The sequence below is a fragment of the Polypterus senegalus genome, chromosome 12, assembly GCF_016835505.1.
Source record: "Polypterus senegalus isolate Bchr_013 chromosome 12, ASM1683550v1, whole genome shotgun sequence".
Classification (NCBI taxonomy): domain Eukaryota; kingdom Metazoa; phylum Chordata; class Cladistia; order Polypteriformes; family Polypteridae; genus Polypterus; species Polypterus senegalus.
In genome coordinates, this window is record NC_053165.1 from 57,128,008 (window position 1) to 57,152,679 (window position 24,672).

The 24,672-nt window shown below is 37.5% G+C and overlaps 2 protein-coding genes across 4 annotated transcripts in view; one reads left to right on the plus strand and one right to left on the minus strand.

Annotated features, from left to right (window-relative positions):
* Positions 1-366: 366 nt before the first annotated feature.
* snap29 (synaptosome associated protein 29) lies at positions 367-14,726 on the minus strand. Its single transcript, XM_039771536.1, has 6 exons — positions 14,588-14,726; positions 13,059-13,305; positions 8,557-8,750; positions 5,481-5,566; positions 2,330-2,428; positions 367-1,975 (listed from the first exon to the last, which is right to left on the minus strand). The coding sequence occupies exons 2-6, from the start codon at positions 13,299-13,301 to the stop codon at positions 1,818-1,820; spliced, it is 780 nt and encodes a 259-aa protein (XP_039627470.1). The 5' UTR covers positions 13,302-13,305; positions 14,588-14,726; the 3' UTR covers positions 367-1,817.
* A 2,808-nt stretch (positions 14,727-17,534) lies between these two features.
* The window catches only part of pi4kab (phosphatidylinositol 4-kinase, catalytic, alpha b), a 77,844-nt gene continuing 70,706 nt past the window's right edge, over positions 17,535-24,672 (plus strand). For all 3 annotated transcript variants that reach the window (XM_039771537.1, XM_039771538.1, XM_039771539.1), the window contains exons 1-2: positions 17,535-17,693; positions 21,507-21,623. In XM_039771537.1, the coding sequence (XP_039627471.1) occupies positions 17,556-17,693; positions 21,507-21,623 (255 nt within the window). In that variant the 5' untranslated portion in view covers positions 17,535-17,555. The remainder of the gene's footprint in view (positions 17,694-21,506; positions 21,624-24,672) is intronic.

Here is a 24,672-nt window from a genome sequence, read left to right on the forward strand (position 1 = left end):
TGTGAAAATGTGCATGGCTTTACATCACGTTTAGTTTTTAGTACATCTCAAAATGAGTATGGAAACAAGCCTAGTACGCAATACATGAGGCCCTAGGAGAGGAGAAACAGCAATTAACACGTTTTTGACTATAGTTAAGCAGCTAATAAATTGCACATATCTACTAGATCATAATGCCAAAATAATACATACTTTTTATTAGTAGTAGCCCTTATCCCCTAGAATGCACAAAGTGGGAATATTGGTTATTTCACTAAATGAGGGGATGTGACGTTTACCAGCACTGAACCACTGCAATATACATTCACTTAAGACTTAAGAATTATGTCGAAGAATCAATTACATACCAATAAAATTTAACATTTCAATTTCAAACAAGCTTTCTTTATTAAACCATAACTTTTGAAGCATATCACTTTTAGGTTCAGTATTTGGTCACTTTTTAAATGGCAAAATATAAAAAAGATCTAGTTTACCAAATAAGAACATAGGAGATGGGACCGAGAATTGTCAAAAGTTAGCAGTTTATTGTACAATGGCAAGATGACTCCACATTGTAATGAGTCTCATGTTTGCTTCACTTTTTGACAGGCAAGAATGACATTGTGTTCCTTAACTTCGAGTGTCATGTGTGATGACTTCAATTTACACTGGTACAGCCACCTTTCCCCTTTTTTTCAAATCCACATATTTTTACTAGAACATAAAACAGGGCAGCTGACCTTCAGTACTCTATCAGATCAAAATATTATTCATGACTGACTGCAGGGTAAACATTGCAAGATAGCTTTACCTGAGAAAGACAAGCGCCTAACCAAATACTGTAAGTAAAAGAGATAAACATGCACTATGCAGTGTTTAAATAAATGAGAAATGTTAAGAGCATGTACTGCAGGCCCTGCCTTTTACAAACACCAATCAGTTCCTCAATACACTTGCATTATACAATTACTAGGGTTGGAAAGTTAATCCATTAGCCAAGATGGACCTTTAATCTACTGAGCCTTAAATATTTGTCACTGTGTATGTATCCTGCATAACTTAATTCAGATACCTTTATTTAACAAGTTTGTGGTAAAAGAATACAACTTGCATGTAGCAACATAATACAAAGTTTACATAAACGCTACTGGATAGAGTGTACACATCTAGCTGGGCTTTGAGTCTTTTGTAAGATGACCCATTACAATACAAATGTCTTCATAATTCTTAAGTATAGTATATACATGTTACTCAAGAAAAATAAATAAATGCACATCCTTAAATTTGTAGTGACTATGTGCAAACAAAATCAGGTTATTTTATGAACAGCTCCATTCCTTTTGTTTAACTTTGTAAGCTTTTTCAAAGTATAACTAAAAACAACAAAATAAATCTTCTAGGCTGCATGTACATTTGTGATGCTAACTATGTACGTTTTCCATATTTAGAAAAAAAGTATTATCTCAAAAATAATATTGGCACCACTCACATTTCAATTAAAATTCATACTATACAATAAAAAACAGCCATCAATGAGCAACACTGTGAAACAAATCATTATGCCTTTAGACATCACCCTGGACAAATATCCAAGAAGCTTTTAGAAACAATGGGATTATTTTTGAAATGTAGGCAAAGGGTATGAATTATCACACAAGGACTTGGAATAGTTATACCAAATTATAACCAATTTGCACAGTTGTCCATTTTGGATTGTAAATTGTGTTCAGCAAGATGGAGTAATAAAAGTGCTTTACATTCACTTTTAATTACCACTGACAGGTTAAAAAAAGTTAACTTCATATATTAACAAACCAATGACACTGTAATGTTTGTTAAAGCTTTTTTAGTTGTTGGTTTGTAGATGTGATTCTGCAATCCAAGTGATCTGTTTTTCCTGTTATTCTGTCAATTATGAGGTCCTGATCATCTATTTCATTCTGCAGTCCTAGGCCAAGATTCTTCAAGCGAGACAGACCAGCAGACATGTCGTCTGTAAAAAGAAAATAGTATTAAATTAAAAAAAAAATTAAATAATTCTGAATTTTTCCAAAGTACCAATGTGACTGTTTGTTAGACTTCCTGCTGCGGGGATCAGGCACACACCAATTAAAGAAAAACCTTGATACATATACAGCAACTCTTCATCCCACATATACAGAATACAGTATGTATTAGTTCCACATTTGTATCAATTCTGCAGAGTAAAGAGGTGCCAAGTGGTTTACTTCTGGCATATATGATGCTTAAACCCTACAGGACAGACTATTCCTCCTAAATAAAGATGTAGAGGAGGGTACAGGATGGCAAGGAAGCATATCACAATATTTATTAATGATCTATTTACCCAAGTTTCTGTCAAGTTGCTTGTGAACATCAGACAGTTGCTTATTTTTGGAATATCCATTCCTTTCTTGAGAGGCTTCAATGTCTCCAGCACCAAAGCCTACAAAAATATAAATATAGCTGATAAACTATAATATGCACTGCAGTACTAGAACAACTACTCATATTGTATACCAATGAACAGATTAATGATTTTTAAAAACATGGATATTTGTAAGTAAGTTGTTAGATTTACAAGTAGCTAATGTTCTGAGAAATATCACATGGCTTGAATATACTACTCTGATTCTCTGTAGTGGTCAAGGGAAGTACACAAGTCTTAACAATTTACACTGCAGGTTCTACCAGCGCAGCAACTTTAGAAAAGGCATCAAATCACCACTGAGCACACCCACGCTAAGCTAACACAGAGTTAGTTACCTTTCAATTCAGTGTGGGTTTAATGTAGGAAGATTCTATTAGAGTCACATGGCGGGGAACATTTTAAAAATAACATAACATGATTGTCAATATACAGTGATTGTTTTGTGAGTGCTATGAGTGTTGCTGTCATCAAGGATTTGATTATCATTATTTCTTTCAATCAGGTTCGTATTTGTAGGATGTGTTGTGTTCAAGTTACATTCCGTGTTTGTCAATCGTAACTGGATAACAGGTTTCATTAATCGATTCGTTTCTTACTGCATCAATAAACAGCTTGTCTTCTTCTTTATCTGAGACGTGACACACTGTCTTTCTTTAGCGGGACATTGACTTTTTCCACCGTGTGCTTTGTTTCTGCAGTAGCTGCACTTATGAATATGCTTGTATGTGTCACTCACTTGATATTCTTTTGCGGCCTTCTCAATTGTGTAATGCGTTTTTTGTTCAGCACTCTTTGGAGCTGTTTTTTGTCTGCGTACTGCGTTCACAGTCAGTTCACGTGAGCCGCTCGGTGTACATGCATTGAAGGTTCTCAGCTGTGCTTGTGCTATGTTGTACGATCTCCACGGGATTATTTAATTTTAGCTAAGACCCGGCACTTAAAAGTTTCTCTCACAGTTTCGCTGAGTTTCCCTGACCATCTCATCTTCTTCTGCATAAGCACGGCCCTTCACCCGTGAATATTTAGCGGTAGAGTGTTTCTATTGGATTGCCAGTGACGGACGGTATTGGGCAGGCACTCAATTACGTGGGGGGCGTGACGATGAGGGACGTAACTCCGCCTCACATGGTGACCGAGCTGCGGCTATGGCCGGTATATATGTACATAAGTAGGTTCCAGTTATGACCGTTACACGTAGAATTTCGAAATGAAACCTGCCTAACTTTTGTAAGTAAGCTGTAAGGAATGAGCCTGCCAAATTTCAGCCTTCTAGCTACACTGGAAGTTGGAGAATTAGTGATGAGTTAGTGAGTCAGTCAGTCAATCCGTCAGTGAGGGCTTTGAATTTTATTAGTATAGGTATATAAATAAAAATTTCCACATGTGGAATTGTGTCTGTCTGGCCCGGAAGTGAGAGGTGGAGTCAGGGCAAGGGTTCTGCCTCCGAGAAAATAGAAAACTCGCTTAGCTGCTAATAATACAAGCAAGGTGAGCACGTCAGAAAAACTAAACCTCAGAAGAAAGACAAAGTCACTTAGCCGCTAACATCGGCAAAATGGTATCCCTTTTACTTTTCCTCCCACCACTAATGCGCAAGCGTCGCTAAAACAAATCCTCCTAGGAGAGAGATGCCCAGAGTAGTTCCTTTCAATTAAATGACATCTCTACATTTCAATTTTTTTTGTGACGATTTCAATAGTTTCTTTACACAGCTAGTATATATAAAAAAGATCAGAGTTGGTACTGCTGGGTTCAGAGAGTGCTGCAGAGTAAGGCCCAGCTGATCTGGAGAATACCAAGGACTATGTAACTTGTCTTTCTAGTGCAATATATGATAACCCCCCAGGGGTTCTACCCTGGTGTTCCTGCCCTGGCCTGATTTTATTCCAGACATGAAGTGGGAATAAGGTTACCGCAAGGGAAAAGGTAGGGTAGGTGTTGAAGAGAAACATATATGCAAGTACTGTGGTGGTTATGGGAATGTTGTCTTAATACCACCAGAGTGTCATTTGAATGCCTCAGCATTTTTGTTTAACATCATCACACATTAGCCCCATTTTCAATGAAACAATATGCAATACATACATCACCTATAAAACAATTCACCACCTTGGAAGTTTTTACATTTTATTAATATACAACACTTACAGTAGATTTGACATTTTTAACACTGAATAGCAGAAATTAGACGAAGACTGTTTAATGTCAAAGTGAAAATGGATCTCTGAAAAATGGCATGAATTAATTACAAATATAAAACCCAACTTGAAGTTGCTTCTTGTTCATATTTACAAAAATTTATACCCAGAAAACCAAAAAGAAACCACTATATAATCTAAACTTTTTCTGACTTGGCTTATGGTGTCACATTTGGAGGAAAACCATAATACACCCAAGCACTAGACTTGTCCAAGAAGGTCAAGAGGTAACATTTGAAAATTCAAGTAATAAACAAGACTCAGAAATAGCAAATATCTAGGTTTCAGACTAAACAAATGATAGACACTGTTCTGTAATTTAAATCATGTCTATGTAAGCCAAAATTTGTTGCCATTTTTTCCCCAATTAACAGACCTTCTATATTTTCATAATAAAGACTTCACTTTTTATTTACTTAATGACAATGTATTACATATACATTTCATAAAACACACCTGTTGTACTGCTTAAATGCCTAATTGTCCTTTTCATCAAGACAATATTGAAATGTTAAATTTTGAAAATTTAGACTTCAAAGTGACATTTTGGATTTGGAAATCTATCGTGAAATTATATGGGATCAACCTTGGATTTATGCTTGATCAACATTATACTAAATATTTGAGTTAAAAGTAACTTTAGAACTATAGTGAGGTGCACGTTTTGCTACTGCAAGATGCTTTTACACACAAGGTGATAAAATAAGATATAAGAATAAGTTCTACTACATACAGTATATTGCATTAAAAAATGAAAAACTATACAACTGTGATGGCACAGGAGAAAATATACATTTTCGACAGAAATGTTTAATTAAAACCAGTATCTCAACAGCCACACTAGTCAATAGAGAATGAGTATAACATACCTGACGTGTCAATTTTTCTTAGATTTGGGTGACTTGCTTGATATTTTTCTTCTTGACCTTTACTCTGGGAAAATGCTTCTTCGAGTCTCAGTAAATAAAACACAAAGGAAAAGAATATCATCATCAGATCTTTTATATATAAACAGTTATAATTTCAGTCAGTAATGTTGTTAGAACAGGTTAAAACGTATACATTAATGTTAACAGGTATTGTCAACTACCAAATATTATAAGACAAATAGGAAATGGCACCAAATTAACCTCCTTATGCAGCAGATGCTGAGCAAATTATCCAACAAAATGTCACCAGGGAATTTGTGGTCCCTATAGCTAAAAAAACAAAGAGCCTAATCTTGTTTTGGGAAGTAAACCCAATACATTGTTTTTGGATATATTCCTCTGCATATTTACATTTACATTTAGTTGCTTAGCAGCCAGTTTTATTCAAAGAGACATACAAAGGAGGTCAACATAATTGAGTAACATCAGTCTAGGGACTGTTTTGAATAAATATAGCAGGACATGCAACAAAAGTTGATCAAAAGTGAACAGCTGTAAAACTAGCACAAACAAAAAAAAAAAAGACATACAGTATTCACATTTAACAATTTGAAAAATATTTACATTAAACTCACTGAGGGAGCCAACAGTTCTGATGGAGGTGGTTATCTTGTTCCACCAATTAGGAACAACGTATGAAAAGAATCTGGATTGAGACTTGATACCACACAGAGATGGCACCAAGTCGGACTGCTGCATTTTGGACCATCTGCAGTGGCTTACTGGCACATGCTGATTCTCCTGCTATTAGTGAGATGCAGTAATCCATACATAGACCAGAATTGTGCTGTATACTCAGTCAGATAAGGTTTGACTTTGTGGATATTATACAGAGTAAACCAACAAGAATGACAGACAAGTGAAATGTGGTCAGTGAAAGATAACTGCTCATCAGTCACCACTCCAAGTCAGTGGGCTGACTTGGCAGGTGTTAGAGACTATGAGGGAAGTTGTACAGAGATGGGGAGTTAGACTGGCCAGCCAACATAGTAAGAAGTTCAGTCTTTGCCAGGTTGAGATAAATATGATGGCGGCCCTTCATCCAGACTGAAATAACAGTTAAGTCTTTTAAGAGACTCTAGCCGATACCATGTTGTCCCCGAGAGGGAAAGACAGGTACAGCTAGCTGTGTATCGTCAGCATAGCACTGAAAGGAGAAACAATGGGATTGGATCATGGGGCCCAGTGAGGTGGTGTACATAGAGAAGACTCAAGACCAGCACTGATCCTTGAGCCACCCCTGTGTATGTCTGATGCACCCTTGACATCTCTTTCTTTGTCGTGATACATAGTGGGATTTGTCTAGGATAAAGGTTTCAAACCATCTGAGAGCAGTCCTGGTTATACCAAGGTCAAAAAGGGTGACAGGAAAGATATACTGTTGCATATTACCTTTGCCGAGTTGGGCGGGGATCCAAACCAAGAATAAAGTTACATGAGGGGTCAGTTGTATGGTGTCAAAATGAAGTGAAATGGAGTACAATGTAAAATTTAATAACTTATTCTGCCACACAAGAAATACAAATGCTAAAAAATAATACACAAAACATCAAATACAAACAAACATTTAGGCAGAAAAGGGTCTTTTCGTTCAGTGAAAATCTGTCAAGCAAAAACACATCTAAGTTTATATGTAAACAACTTAAGACTTACTTTCTACCATATCCAAAACTAATATAAAAGTACCATTATTGAAAATATTGTTCTATAGTCTGTGATATACTTTCAAGTTAATGTCTACTTGATAGCAGCTTTTTCCTAGGTAGAAGCTTTTAAAATTTAGAGTAGTCTCTCTTTAAAAGCAAAAACAAAACGAGGGACAAAGTGATGTTTACGTCATTTAACTAGATCTAGATGCATAATTTTAACATTGTTGCATTTTTGCATAAATTCTAATTTTAAATAACTTTCAACTTTGGAATAAACAATGTCCTGTTTAAGATTATTGTTAGTAATCTAATACACCTGTGTTACAGATATTAGATAGGAATTTTTAAAACATTTCATTTAGAATTTATCTGGATGAAAATGCAGTTCCATTTTAATATTCCTTTACAATAATAACTGCCACTTAAAAGTTAATGGATCATCTCTGACTTGTTTACTGTACAGCCTACATTGTCTCCATGACTCTGCACTCTGACCTCCAAAGGTCATGAGAAAAACACGGTGGCGCAGTGGTAGCGCTGCTGCCTCGCAGTTAGGAGACCCGGTTCGCTTCCCAGGTCCTACCTGCGTGGAGTTTGCATGTTCTCCCCGTGTCTGCGTGGGTTTTCTCCAACAGTCCACAAACATGCATGCAGTGTGTGGTGGGTGTGCGTGTCTTGCAGTGGGTTGGCACCCTGCCCGGGATTGGTTCCTGCCTTGCGCCCTGTGTTGGCTGGGATTGGCTCCAGCAAACCCCCGTGACCCTGTAGTTAGGATAGAGTGGGTTGGATAATGGATGGATATTCCTAGATGTTACCATTCCCAGAAGAGGAAGCCGTAAGATGGATTTCACCCTTTGGGTAATAATGGATAAACCTTTATAAAGAGACAGATGTAGCAGGTTCTGTATGAAATCGGGATTTATTTCACCCTCCCTGATATCATATTCATTCATTACTGAATAAGCTCAAATTCTTCATATTGATAAAAATAATTACCTCAGTGATACATGGCAAGCAAGTCAAATTTATTTAACTATTATTATTTTAATGTCTAGTGTTCATTACTATTTATCATGCTGTACGTGTTATATTTTGTAAATGTATATTCAGTGTCCTGAAATAGTAGACAGTTATGAATTAATAAACATAAAATAAGATATAAAGGCAATGCTCCTAGTTCACACCATCCTGGTATGTAAGCAAGCATTTAATGAATACATTTTTTAGCTGTTCTGATTATTGTTGCTATTTGGAAACATTAAAACTTCACACTTTTTCTTTGATTTTCCTTAAACACCTTAGAATTTCCCCTGACAAAGAAAATCCACCTACATTTACAAAAACAACCTGCAAAATGCCATACTCACTTTGGATTTGCTTTGTATTGTTGTGATTGTGCTGGTTCAGGTTTAGGTTCTGGTTTACTTTTAAAATAATTTACAATTCCTCCAAACACACTTTTTATATTGTTGATGTGCCTCTGGCTAACGTTCAAGCTTTGGTCCATATTGTCCAGCATCTTTTCTGTTCGTTTCAGGGCCTCACCTTGACGCATCAGCTCCTACAAAGGAGATTTAAGGAACATGGCTTCTTTATATTAATATGTATATTGTTTTCTTAGTAATGTTTTAATTTTGGTACATTGACTTTTATATGATGATGATTCCCATAAAGATTCCCAAAGATGGGCAAGTTAGGCTAATTGGCGATTCCAAATTGGCCCTTGTGTTAGTGAGCCTTGTAAACGACTAGTATCATTTTCAGGGCTGTCCCTGCCTTGTGCCCAGTTCTTCCATAACAGACTCTGGCACCCTGAGACCCTGAATTAGGGAGGTTTAGATTCCTGTAAGCTTACTGCTCTGTTTCTTGTATGTTACTGCTTTACTCAATGCTCATTGGAACAAGGTCAAACTGCATTTTATTTAGAGTGCCATGTGTACAGTACAATTTTAGTCTTTTTGCTGCTTAGAAAAACTGAATATCAATACATAAAATAGTAGTAAAGCATAACCCAGCCACAGGGGATGCACAAATCAGTGTGTTCCTTCATGCTGGTCCCAAGCCTGGATAAATGTGGAGGGTTACATCAGGAAGGGCATCCGGTGGAAAACTTTGCCAAATCAATATGCGGACAAGAATGTGTGTTTGTGGACCTGGAGAAAGCATATGACAGGGTGCCTCGAGAGGAGTTAAGTCGGGAGTGGCAGAGAAGTACGCAAGAGTGGTACAGGATATGTATGAGGAAAGTGTGACCGTGGTGAAGTCTGCGGTAGAAGTGACGGATACATTCAAAGTGGAGGTGGGATTACATCAGGGATCGGCTCTGAGCTCTTTCTTATTTGCAATGGTGATGGGCAGGTTGACAGACAAGATTAGACAGGAGTCCTTGTGGATTATGACGTTTGCTGATGACATTGTGATCTGTTGCAAGAGTAGGGAGCAGGTTGAGGAGTTTAACTACTTGTGATTAACAGTACAGAGTAATGGGGATTGTGGAAGAGAGGTGAAAAAGAGTGCAGGCAGGGTGGAATGGGTGGAGAAGAGTGGCAGGAGTGATTTGTGACACATGGGGTATCAGGAAGAGTGAAAGGGAAGGTCTACAGGACAATAGTGGGACTAGCTATGTTATATGGGTTGGAGACGGTGGCACTGACCAGAAAGCAGGAGACAGAGCTAGAGGTAGCAGAGTTAAAGATGCTAAGATTTCCATTGTGTGTGACGAGGATAGACAGGATAAGAAATGAGGACATTAGAGGGTCAACTCAAGTTGGACGACTGGGAGACAAAGTCAGAGAGGCGAGACTGCGTTGGTTTGGACATATGCAGAGGAAAAATGCTGAGTATATTGGGAGAAGGATGCTAAGGATAGAGCTGCAAGAGAAGAAGAAAAGAGGAAAGCCTAAGAGGAGGTTTATGAATGTGGTGAAAGAGGACATGAAGGTGATCTGTGTGACAGAACAAGATGCAGAGGACAGAAAGATATGGAAGAAGATGATCCGCTGTAGCAACCCCTAACGGGACCAGCCGAAAGAAGAAGAAGTAAAGCATAGATTTTTAAAGATTTTGCTAATATAGAAATAGCTCCCTACATATGTATATGATAAACAGTCATGTTAGAATCTTGTGTACTTATTTTCAAACAAATATTTAAGGTTTGTTTCTAACTAAGCAGAAAAAGGTGTACTTAGTGTCAACTGGAGAATTCAAGAGGAAGTTCACTATAAACAGGAAAAAGCTGTTAAGATATCACTGAAGGAGAGAATCAAGTCAGTTTCTAGCTAACTAAATACAACTTCGATAAATGAAATAGGGTTGTCATATTTGTCAACTTTTTTGTGATGAAATGTGTAAATTCTGTGCAAGAATACACATATGTTGCAATTTAACCATGATACAGTTTTAAGATGATTAACCTCAAATGCTTATAAAAATATACCCTACAAAAAAAAATTAAAAATTAGGCTTTAAGGCCATATTGTTAGTATAAGAACACCACCGTTCTGGAGTGGTTAGTGTTGTCACGTTGCAACTCTAGAAATTCCTGACCTGCCATTTTCTATGCAGAGATTCTCTTCAGGTACTTAAGTATCTAAGAGATGTGTATATTACATTGATTGGCATTAAAACTGAAGCCTATTCCAAATGCTCTGGGCTCAAGGGGAAAAAACAACCCTGAATTTAAAGGTAACCCACTGCAGTGCAAATAATAACAATGTATAGTCACCAATTACTGAAATCTACATGTTTTGGAATATTAAAGAAAAAATATACTACAACAACAACAGAGGTAAAAACAGAAAGAACATGAAACCCTGAAACAGGCAGTAACTGGGCCAGAATTCAAACCCAGTTCTCATTTTGCGCTTTACCATTGTTTTGCCATGACATTAAGACATATTTTAAACTAAGACTACACAGTATAAACTAATGAAATTAACTTTATTGAAATGTAATACAGAAAAATGAAGATAATTTAAAACAGAAATATGATCTACATTGTATGAAATATTCCTAGATATTTTAAATGTAATAACTTTAAACATTTCCATACTAGTCATAGTGCACTGGAATAAGAACTTGAATTTATTGTACATACAGTAGAGTCTCGCTTATCCTACCTTCGCTTATCCGACATTCCGCATTATCTGACGTCCCAACGCAAAAAAAAAACAAACAAACAAAAAAACGCATCAATCGGCAACAAGAACTGCAAGTTGCGAATGTGAGTGTAGTCTATTTTTTGTTGCTCCCAACTCTACAGCAACTAATTACAGTGGAACCTCGGTTTGCGAGCATAATTCGTTCCGGAAAAGTGCTCGCAGTCCAAAGTACAGTATATCAATGCAAATTTCCCCATAAGAAATAATGGAAACTCAGATGATTCGTTCCACAACCCAAAACTATTCATATAAAAATGATTAATACAAAATATAAAGTAAAAATACATAAAGCAAGTTAACCTGCACTTTAACATTGAAAAGAATCATGGCTGGTGCGAGTGAGTTTCTAAACTCTTATGGGATTCCACCCAACAGGACGACATATGAAGACAGTCCCAAAGCAATCGCAGTCTCCCAGCGCTGTAGCAGTTCACCATAAAAGCGAATCCAAAAAGATCGCGGACATGCTATAAGTGTCTGCTGTCGATGGGTGATACAAGGAACATTATAAATGCGCAGGGCACAGTATTACTTTCCCCCCGACCCTGCCTGACTACTGTGTCTGTGTATAGGAGAGTGGCAGATCCCGCTACAATAAATAACCGCGCTGTTGCTGTTTCAAGCTGAATAAAGCTGGTGTTGCTAAAGTACTAAGACTCAGCTTCTTGTTTTCAGGTGCAAGACGGGGTCTCGCATGTCACAGCACAAACACAGACACACGCAGTCACAATGCTGTAGTAAACAGTATACGCTCGTACGGATGTTGAGTATATGAGTGATGCAATTAATTACATTGAGCAGCAAGAAGAAGCTACAGGAATCGACATAATGATGCTGCAAAGATGGCGAGACTTGGCAGTGAAGAAACGGCACTCATAAGGAACCAGACTAAAGATCAAAAATGTCTTTAAATCATCACAGGACTGAACTTAAGTACAGTACATACTGTATTTAACTTCAGACAATTCTGTTACTGTAAGTTCATTTTTTCAGTTAATTTACTCTGTTGTTTTGTTGTAAAACATGATTATTAGGTTCGTAATGTGTAAAATTATAACATAGTTTGACGTTTAATAGGCTTTTTCTTAGCAAATCCCATTATCCAACAGTTTCGCTTATCCGAACGTTCTGCTGGCCCATTTATGTCAGATAAGCGAGACTCTACTGTATCTCTAAAAAGTTCAAATACTGTTTCATGGAGGGGGAACTTTTTTTCCTGATAAGCAAATATGTTTTCATAACCTACAGCAGTTGCTCAAGGGCAGATTTAGACATACTTCCTCAGTTTCAAAAAAGCAGACTAACTGGCTAAGGATCTTACAAAATTCCCTGAACAGGTCTGCATTTGAAATCATATAAGTTACACATTTTTAAATAAAGTGTCTATATATTTTACTATAGTGTCAAAATGACATTAGTTTGAAATAGATTATAACAAATGTCTGGTATATTTAATTCCACCTTTTTTAGTAGTAAAATATGCTGGAGGGTGGCTAAATGCATAGGTTTTAAAGCAATTATATGCGAGATAGATAGATCAATTGTATATCTAACAGTAGGTCAGAAAGGAAGCAATACTTTATTACCATCTGAAGGGAGCTTTTTAAATAATGTATTCGTTATTACATGAACCAGATTTAACACGTCTTGGAACATCAGTTACACATCTTACTGTAAGCTGTGTTGCAAAGTATAAATATTAAGTGCACCTCTGCTGTCTCAGCACCCGTCTTCTCAGAGTCATAAATGAGAGAAACTGATCGGTTAGAGCTGTCGAGGGCCGACTGTGCTGTATGCATCACTTCTTGGTGCAGGCGTCTCTGACGCTCTTCTGCCTCCGAGCGTCTTTCCTCTGATGAGTCATCCCAGCCAGAACTTTTCCCAAAACCTGCAACATCTGGTTTATCATCATCATCTGCAAAGGGGTTGTAATTTTTAGGATAGGCTGACATTGCTCTGTTGGGAATTAGAGAGAACAGTGAGATTTAAAGATTTGTTAAGAATATATTACAGAAATTTATCCTAGTAAAAAATTTGTACTTCTGCTAAGCATAAAATATTTTTTAATGGTTATCCTATTTCAAAGCAAGTACAATTAGCCTACCTACATCATTTTAATTAAGAAAGAAGACCAAAATACATTATTTATTTGTGGAGAGCAAACAATCCTAATTTTACAAGGTGCACATTATAGATGCTAAAATCACTGGGTGTTTTACATACTACACAAGGTAAACTGTAGTAATAGGTCATAAATTTCAAAAATATTTTGAATATAACTTGAAATACAGGAAAATTGTGAAATCCATGAAAACTTCGGCAGTATAGTGTAAGGGTGTAAAGGTACAGGCCATCTTTGACAATAGCTGTCGCCCTCTCCACCACATTTTGGTGGTTCAGAGGAGTAAACGTAGCAGTCGTCTTCTATCACAGCACTATAGAACAGAAATCTTCAGAAGATCACTCGTTACTACTGCCGTGAGATTATATAATGCTGTTTTCAATACAAGCGATTCCTGACCTAGTCACCACTGTAACAAGTGACCCACTTGTACTTTATCTATCTATCTATCTATCTATCTATCTATCTATCTATGTTTGTTCTCCTTGCTTATTTTTACTGATGTGTTTGAGCTATTGGGCGCCTGAATTTCCCCGAGGGTATTAATAAAGTATCTATCAAAGATTTTAGAATAGGAAGCTTGAATATCTTCAGGAGGGAACAGGACTAGTTTGCGGGGTGTATCAACAGTGTGCCTCAAGAAGACGCTCAACCATTAGTCCACGTACTCTGATATACACTCTACAAAGATCTGACTAGACATTATTACGAGTAGTGTATAGACTTTAGAACACTCGATCAATATTTAACTGCAAATGCGTATATTTTGCTTCATCCTTATTGCAATAATAAACTATTTATCATTATGTAAATCGCAGAGTGGTGACACTGCGTTACTTTGCTTTAACACATCCTCTGTTTCATCCAACTAATGTATTTTACTTTCGCGCGCTTATTATTACATTGTCACACGATGTTGAAGTGTCATAAAAAGTGCTTTGTCACAGATCAGAAGTTGCTAAATCCCTACTGACTTAAAATCTAAGACGCACCCAAACCCATGTAAATCAACGCCAGCGCGTATGACTTAGGTACCTCACATTGAGCAAACGTCTGCTATCGTTAGCGATACCTTTACGACTTTAATTAAAGACAAAAAAACACTACGACACCTACCGTTTAGATGAAGCAGAAGAGAAGGAAAAACCCAACTCCAGCCTAATTGTTCAATAGTTCAAAATAACAGTAACGTAACCAACTCTCTTCACCCCCAATTAGGGCGTCAGGCCTGTGTTGTCACGTGAGTAGGGTGTGTTCAATCAGGTGACACAGACGTTTGCCATGAGCACGTGATTAGGGTTTCACTTCCGGAACCTTTTTTAATCTTTATATATAACGTTGTTTATATAAAATGTTATTTTTATATATATTTATATTTATTTATATATATGCTTGCTTACTCTTAAGTAAGAAAAGAATGAAAAAGTATAAATATATTGTTTCTCTATATATATAATATTTTTATATATTTATGTGTATCTGTGTGTGTATATATATATATATATATATATTACTAGCAAAATACCCGCGCTTCGCAGCGGCAAAGTACTGCCTTAAAATTTTTATTAAGAAGAAAATTAAACCTTTTTAAACTGAGGGAAAATATACCAATAATTATTTGTTAAGGATCTCTTTGTATACCACATTGTCAGTTCGGCCCTCCGGTTGTAATATGACCAACCTGTGCGCTGAGCTTACTCTTGAGCATGCAACGTACAGTAGCAGTCATGTGAAAAGTAATCTTGTTTCAAATCTCACAGTTTTGATTGCCGCTGTCATAATCGGTTTGAGTTTCATGGTTTGTTTCAATTACGACAGTATTTGCAGGACTTGTGTTGAAGTGACATTCGGCATCTGTCGAGCGTTGTAAGTATACAACCAGTTTCATCGATAACTTCGCAATAAGCTTTTGAGAGTTTAAACATTCATAAACATCAAAGTGTCCACTACTGAAATCGTCACCTGTCAATCTAAGATGTTTAAGAGGCATTGGCGGTTGTCGAAAGGTGTAAAATATTTGGCCATTTCGGTACACTTAAAAGCGACAACCGATCAAATTCAGCAGCAGCCATCAACTCACATGCAGAACCATAGGTGAAGGGCTTAAGCATTTCACTCTTATAGTGCTCCTGTGTAGTATAATTATCTCCTGTACCGTCATCAGTCCACATCTTGAACCTGTCCCAGTCATTCAATACATAAGACACAATGTTCCTCCGGATATCAAGAGTGAGCCTGATATGGCCATGCAATATGTAACACAGAGAATGGAAAAGGTAGCTGCCATCTCCGGGCATGGAAACCACTCAGTAAGTGACAGTTCTTTGATCGATGATGATCACCTCGATAGACATGGTAATGGGGGTACGGTTGGAACGATAAAGGAAATGGGTACCTGAACAATGTAAAGTAAGTCTAAAATACCTAAACAATAACTATAATCATAATAAACGAACAATAAAACAGTGGAGAAGCCGTAGATTAAATAAAAAGGCTGCAGTTATCAACAGGGAGACGGAATCCCATGGCGAAGCAAGGAAGGGAATGTAGAGACCGGAGCGACGGACGGCCTTATATAGGCAGGCAGCCAAGAACGTGGGAGGCGTTGGGATGGGGGACTCAACACCGCCTCACACGGTGACCGAGCTGAAGGCTATGGAAGTATATATGTACGTAAGTAGGATTCAGTTAGCGTTGGGAACCCGCGTACCAAATTTCTTGAAGATGGGCCCATAAGTAACAAAGACCATTGGAAAGTTCAATATGGCAGCTGACAGTGGCGTCATGCCACTGAAATAAGTATGTACATCGGTTTCGGTTAGCGCAGTGAAGCTGCCTACCAAATTTCGTGAAGATGGGGCCATAAATAAGAAAGTTCAATATGGCGGACGTTGTTGACCATTATGACCATTACGTGTAGAATTTCTAAATGAAACCTGCTTAACTTTTGTAAGTAAGCTGTAAGGAATGAGCCTGCCAAATTTCAGCCTTCTACCTAAACCGGAAGTTGGAGAATTAGTGATGAGTCAGTGAGGGCTTTGCCTTTTATTAGTATAGAAGGGTCAACATTTAGTCAGGTTACAGCTGGGTAGAACAGTGAGGTGCACTAGGCACTTCACAATATGCATCTCGTTTTATTTTGTCATGTATGGTGTATCAGTGATGGCAAACTTTTTATGCCTGTCATTGAAAAGTAATGTCCCCATTTGCTTTGGTGTAGGTGTATGTAATGAAGTGGCAAAAGACATGCATGTTAGTATTTTTGTGCCGCCAAATTGACTCATTTCGAATGATTGTACCCTGCAACAGACTGGCATCCCGTCTTTACCTCATACATAGTGCTGGTATAATATATCTCAGAAATTGTTTGGTGACTCAGAAATTGAATTAAGCAGAATCAATAAATCATAGACGGATTGAAATAAATTTGGGAATGTAACTTGGTTAGTGGTTCAAAATTTTGAATATATTTCAGTAAATTTATTAAAGTGTCTTTTATACCTATTTTCATTCTGGGTACAGTAAAAAATAGTTATTAATTGTTCAATAGTGTTCAATAATTTTATAAATAAAATATAAAAAGTTATAAAATAACTTCAGAAACATTTACTAGTTACTTTTTTAGGAAAACAAGTTTTTATTTATAAAAATAAGTCATATAACATTTTAAACTGATGTGTTACGGTTGTTTATTTACAAATTAAGAAGACTGATAACATTAGCTTGTCATGTATGTTCATACTGTATATGAAATAGTTATTTACAGGCATCCTCTAATAAAAACATTTAAAAAAATAAAAAGGCTTAAATAAAAATACTGCTGACTAAACAGGACTCATAAAATCAACCACAAAATATCAGTGTAATGATAAAAATTTTAGTATGTGTGATCCAATGATACAGAGTTCAAAAGTCCGACCTTTAACCTGTAAATGTATCCTGTTTATGCTTCGCGGCGAAAGCCTTCGCCTTTTTGCTTCTTTGTACAGCTGTCGTAATTTTTGTCCTCATCCGCTCGCCGTTCTGAACACTGCTTCCCGGCTGTTTGTATTTGTGTGTGTGTGTATCGAATGGGGAAGTAAAGATGTCGTTGAAAGGTGGTGGAGGTGGAGGAGGAGGCGTCGGCGGTGCTGCAAATGGAGGTGGAAGAGGGTTTTATTTTAATACTGTGTTGTCGCTGGCACGGTCCTTGGCTGCGCACCGACCTGCCCCGCTGGAAAAGGTGAGTGGCGGTTTGGTGTGGTATAAATTGTAAGAGAATGCGTTGACGTGGCCTCCATTCCGACTCACATCGTAGCACTGTTTGCCGAAATATCACCATGAAGTGTATTTGTGAATGGCAGTAGAGTAAGAGTGTTGAGAGTGTTTCTGAATCAACAGAACATTCGAGACAGGAGAGGGACTTCACTGTCAGCCACAGTGGTTCTCAAAAATCCGTCCTGACTGGTAGCTGCTGCTGTAGCCGCCGTTTTGCCGTCCCCAGTACTTAATCGGGTGTCTTTTATCATGCTCATTAAGTTAATTGGGTGTCAGTCAGGAAATAAAAGTTTTTGTCTGTTGTTTCATTGTACTTCATCGTTGTATTGTCTCTGTATGTATCAGCGCCATTTGGACTGATGAGAAACACTTTTCGCTGAATTCTTAGGTAAAAGTGACAATAGATTGAAGAGTGTACATCATCCCAGTGGTGTTTACAGGATTGTTATAGCACAACTGCTTACATATGTATCTTTTTAAAATAAATGTCGGTGTCATTTTAGGTTACTTGCTCAGGCTTGACTTGACTTGAATTTGATTAGTAAGCTTACTGCGTTCAATACCTGTCAACTTAAAATATGGAACAATTTTCTTTTCAAGTACTGTACTGAAGTTTAATGACACATCTTACTGTAGATAGCATAGACCTCTATAAATCAGTAGCTAGATTAACATTTTTTTTCTTCAGTGAGTTAGCGGTGTGACCGTTACAGTGTTCAGTTTGTTTTATTTTTCAGAATTTATTTGAAATTCGATAATCATTCCTTCTTATTTAGGTACATAATGAAAAATAAATGGTGTAGATTAAAGAACATCTTAAATATATAAATTGCAAGCACCAAATTGGCACATTAGAAACAGTAGTGACTGGTATCTGGTCCAGGGTTGGTTCTTGCCTTACTCTTAATGGGGCTGAGAACAGCGTCCAGCCCACTTCAACCCTGAATTGGATGAACATGGCGGGAAAAAAAATTTAATTTAGAGGAATTCTGTTTTCAGGCCAATAAAGGATAATTTTGTGCATTTCACTTAAATTTTAGATAGCAATAAAGCAACAGTGTTTGTTGGCAATTTTTACACGTTTTTCATAAGCTTAAAAACATTTTGATCCAAAGGCATATGTTTAGATGCTTGCAATGACCCTGCAAAGAAGGAACTTCAATTTGAAAGTTTATTGAAAAGTAAATTTTGAAAAATATGAATTATGTCATCTTAATTACTCTTGAAGTTAATTGTGGTATTTATTTCCTTGTTAATACATTTCAGTGAATTTGTTGTGACAGGTAGTATGGCTATACAGCAAATTATCCTATATCAAATAGGAATCCATTATTTCTGGTCATAGCTATCCATAATTTGCCAAAAATAGCCTAATGTAGCAAGGAGAATCCATCATTACTTTATCTTAAGAAAGGAAGATCGGTTAATCTGGAAAATTTCAAGAATTTTGAAAGTGTCTTTGAGTATAGTCACAAAAAACTATCATAAGTTATGAAGAAGCCAGGTCAAATGAGGACCACCATGGGAAAGACAAAGATTTACCCCGGCTGAAGAAGATATGTTTATTATTATCACTGACCTTAGAAATCACAAATTAATTGCACCCAAGCTTATAAATGCTTGATGGAGTTCAAGCAGCAGCCACATAAACTGTTCAGGGGAGACCTTGTGAATCAGGCCTTCATGGTAGAATTGCTGCAAAGAAACCACTACTGGAGAAGACAGATAAGAGGAAAAGTCTTACTTGGGCCAACAGATGCAAGCAGTGGATATCGGACCAATGGAAACCTAGCCTTTGGTCTTATGTATCTATCTGCATGTGAGGTTTTTTGTTCCAGGTACTGTACCTTTGTAAGATGCATAAAAGGTGAACAGATGTGAAGCATAGGGTAGGAAGTGTGATGACATCTGGGTGCTTTGCTGATGGCATTGTCTTCAGTTTATTTACAATATTAAGCTACTTTTAATCAGCGTGAATACCGCAACATTCTGACAAATACTATCCCTTCTCATTTGTGCTTAGTTGTGCTGTTATTAGGCTTTCAACAGGATCCTGACCCAAAACACAGATCAATTTGGCAAAGAAGGGTGATGGAGTGACACAGTAGGTGACCTAATCTACACAGTCACTCAACCTAAAATCAGTAATGATGGTGTGGGGAGAGTGAAGGAAAAGCTGCAAACAAGTGCTCAACATATTTTGAAGCTCATTCAGTATTATTGTAGAAACATCCCAGGTGGAAGCTCAATAAGAGAAAATTAAAAGTATGCAAAGCTGCCATCAGGACAGAGGATAACTGCTTAATACAGGGGAGCTTATGGTTTACCACTTTTTTGGTCTCAGCGTAATTCCGTATTTCCATATTTGTTATTTCACTGCCTTCGAAATTATTCTAAAATGTAAAAAATTAGAAAAAGAAAACAACTATGAGTAAGTTTGTGTCCTAAACTTTGAACTGTATTGTATGAGTCCATATATTTTTCATTGCAAGAATTGGTTGTTCTTAGGCTAGAAACTGAATGCTTTGAACACTTAGTATATTGCTAAAACAGCTACAGAAAACATACTTTATATTTGATACTTCTGTTGTGAAGGGATCATCTGTGCTTTACTAAAGTGGTCTTGATAATTCACAGAACATCTCTCTCTGAGTATAAGATGTTCAGTTTATTCTCTGCTGTTTTTCGTTTTACTCCCTATTGTTTAGATTTTGTTTATGTAATCATTCATAAATACATTTTGTTTTCAAAAACACTGTGCCCTGCAATGGGAGAGGTGACTTGTCAGTATTTTACTTTTGTATGTGCTCTCTTTGATAGTTTTGAACAAAATTTAGATTTAATTCAAGAGTGTTCTGGCACTTTTGATTTAATGGCATCCTATAAGGTAACACATTATATACTGCAACTTATCATTTTTAATCCAGTATCATCTGTTATGTAATTTAAATTAAATTATATCATTCCATTTTATAACTTACAGCAACATTTATTTATATAGCACATTTTCATACAAACAAAAATGTAGCCCAAAGTGCTTTACAAAATGAAGAATAGAAAAATAGAAGACACAATAAAAAATAAAAATAACTCAACATTAATTAACATAAAATAAGTAAGGTCCGATGGCCAGGGTGGACAGAAAAAACAAAAAAAAAACTCCAGAGGCTGGAGAAAAAAAAAAAAATCTGTAGGGATTCCAGACCAAGAGACTGCCCAGTCCCCTCTTGGCACCCACGTGTTCAGGTGTAAGCAGTGGAACAGTAGGAAGCTGTCTAGCACACTGAACACAAGTTTTGACAAAGCCTTGGATGAGCTACCAATCCATAGCAAGACCCATTCACACATGCACCCAAAGTTCTATATATACTGAGCCATGTTAAAATTGCCAGTTAATATAGAAAATGTGTTATTAGGATACACAATAAGAAAAAAGCTACACAGACATAGTGAAACCGTGCTGTAATTACTGCAGGTGAAAGAAGAGATGTGACTAAACCAACAAAATGTAAAAGCTATTACTTTTTTAGCTTTTGCTTAGTGTGAAAAAGTTTAAAAGACTTCATTTTTTTTAATTTGTTACAGGTGAGCTGACTGTCCATAGGACTCTTAGGTCAGTCTGGAAGTTCCAGTCTGAACTGCATGGTTATTGATAGTATTTCAAAAAAAGCTGTTGTTCTAGATACACTTTTTTTATAGCTTTTATTTGTGGTGTCGAGTTAATATGCATTTGTTACACCTGTTATATTGTACTCTAATTATTGTTTCTTCTGTGTAGGTTCAGAAATTGCTTTGTATGAGTCCTGTTGATTTTCATGGGATTTTCCAACTAGATGAACGAAGAAGAGATGCTGTTATTGCTTTGGGCATTTTTTTGGTGGAGTCTGACCTACAGGTACAACACAATAAATATATCAACTTTCAATTGGCAATGAATTTATAACTGTTGACAGATTCAGAGCCATGTAATAAAGCTAAAATAAGGCCTTTGTATTAAGGAGCAGTCTCTTGGCTTTGATCTTGCACTGTTCCACCTTTAATTCCAACATTACTCTTAGCTGAAATTTTGATGGACTTGGTGCTACTGCAAAAGTGCAAAATTTTAATTGTATATAGTGTGAAAGAGACTTACTAGTTTGATATCAGTTAAAAGCAACAGGTGACAAGTCTGGATGATCAAGTGACAAGCAGAGCCACATGGTTGGACATTTAAAATTCTTTATAGACATATTCATTGCAGCCACATGAGATTTTTTAAATGAATGTGTGTTTTTTTTTTGTCCTTGTTAAACAAGGAGTAACATGCTTATGAAAATATTTCCTCCTTCTGGTAAATAAAAGATGTAAAGTAGTTCACTATGGCACTCTTGCAGGGTGAACTTTGGTTATGGTTCTTATAAGAACAGAAGCTACACAAATCCCAGGGTTCTATCCAGTCCATCAACCTAAATTGTACTTCTGTCTTATCAACATAAAGGTCAATAGGACTTCGCCAAAATTGCATAGTAGTTTGATCCAGATTTACAAGACTTTTTTTTTAACTGAAGAAAGTGCTTTCCTGTTTCTGTTTTAATGCTTTTCCCTGGTGTCCTTGATTGAATTACACTACTACTGTAAGTGCAGCATTATATACGTGAATGATAACAATAACTCTTAAGCTTGAACATAAGTAATGATCCACTAAAAAAACTCTTTGAAGTTCAGTAAGATACTTACCGTTGTACCCAGTAATGGACTGGTGCCTGTCCAGGGGTTGTTCTTGCCATGCGCCCTGTGATTGCTGGGATAGGCTCTAGCTCCCCAGTTATCCTGCGTAGGATAATGCAGGTGTAGAAAATGGATGATGGACTTACTGTTTCCATGACTGTTAGTAATATTACATGTGTTCTGATCTTCTGAAGTCTATTTAGTTGATTTTTCCGGAGAAGTAAATCTGGAAGAAATTTCTGACACAGCAGAAAGATTAGTGGTGTGTTCCATAAACCAAAAGAATTGTTTTCTTATTCTGAAATTAAATGTCACAAAGGCCTGTGGCCACTGAGAGACTCTTGGGGGCCTAGATTGCCTATCCACATCAGTTTGTTAGTCGTCTTTTTCTTCTTTTGGCTGCTCCCACTAGGGGTTGCCACAGCAGATCATCTTCGTCCATATCTTTCTGTCCTCTGCATCTTGTTCTGTTACACCCATCACCTGCATGTCCTCTCTCACCACATCCATAAACCCTCACTTAAGCCTTCCTCTTTTCCTTTTGCCTGGCAGCTCAATCCTTAGTATCCTTCTCCCAATATACCCAGCATCTCTCCTCTGCACATGTTCAAACCAACGCAATCTCGCCTCTCTGACTTTGTCTCCCAACCGTCCAACTTGAGCTGACCCTCTAATGTACTAATTTCTAATCCTATCCATCTTTGTCACACCCAATGCAAATGTTAACATCTTTAACTCTGCCACCTCCACCTCTGTCTCCTGCTTTCTGGTCAGTGCCACCGTCTCCAACCCATATAACATAGCTGGTCTCGCTACCATCCTGTAGACCTTCCCTTTCATTCTTGCTAATACCTGTCTGTCACAAATTACTCCTGACACTCTTCTCCATCCATTCCACCCTGCATGCACTCTCTTTTTCACCTCTCTTCCACAATCCCCATTACTCTGTACTGTTGATCACAAGTGTTTAAACTCATCCACCTTCACCAACTCTACTCCCTGCATCCTCACCATTACACCATTACACATTTACACACATGTATTCTGTTTTGTTCCTACTGACCTTCATTCCTCTCCGCTCTAGAGCATATCTCCACCTCTCCAGGGTCTCCTCAACCTGCTCCCTACTATCGCTACAGATCACAATGTCATCAGCAAACCTCATAATCCACAGGGACTCTTGTTTAATCTAGTCTGTCAACCTGCCCATCACCATTGCAAATAAGAAAGAGCTCAGAGCCGATCCCTGATGTAATCCCACCTACACCTTGAATGTATCCATCACTCCTACCGCAGACCTCACCGCTGTCACACTTCCCTCGTACCTATCTTGTACAACTCTTACGTACTTCTCTGTCACTCCCGACTTCTTCAAACATTACCACAGCTACTCTCGAGGCACCCTGTCATATGTTTTCTCCAGGTCCACAAAGATGCAATGCAACTCCTTCTGGCCTTCTCTAAACTTCTCCATCAACATCCTTTAGAGCAAACATTGCATCTGTGGTGCTCTTTCTTTGCATGAAACCATAGTGCTGCTCATTAATCATCACCTCCATAGCTTGCACTCCTCTTTCCCATAACTTCATGCTGTGGCTCGCCAATTTTATTACCCTGTAGTTTTTGCAGTCCTGCACATCCCCCTTATTCTTAAATATTGGCACCAGTACACTTCTTCTCCACTCGTCAGGCATCCTCTCTCTTTCCAAGATTCTGTTAAACACTGTGGTTAAAAACTTCACTGCCATCTCTCCTAGATACCTTCATGCTTCCACAGGTATGTCATCTGGACCAACGACCTTTCCATTTTTCATCCTCTTCAAAGCTGTCCTTACTTCCTCCTTCATAATCCATTGCATTTCCTGATTCACTATCTCCACATCATCCAACCTCTTCTCTCTCTCTCGTTCTCTTCATTCATCACCCTCTCAAAGTACTCTTTCCATCTGCCCAACACACTCTCCTCATTTGTGAGTACGTTTCCATCTTTATCCTTTATCACCCTAACCTGCTGCACATCTTTCCTAGCTCGGTCCCTATGTCTAGCCAATCGGTACAGGTCCTTTTCTCCCTCCTTATTGTCCAGCCTCTCATACAACTCATCATACGCCTTTTCTTTAGCCTTCACCACCTATCTCTTCACCTTGCACCTTATCTCCTTGTACTCTTGTCTACTTCCTACATCTGTCTGACTATCCCATTTCTTCTTTGCCATCGTCTTCCTCTGTATCCTCTCC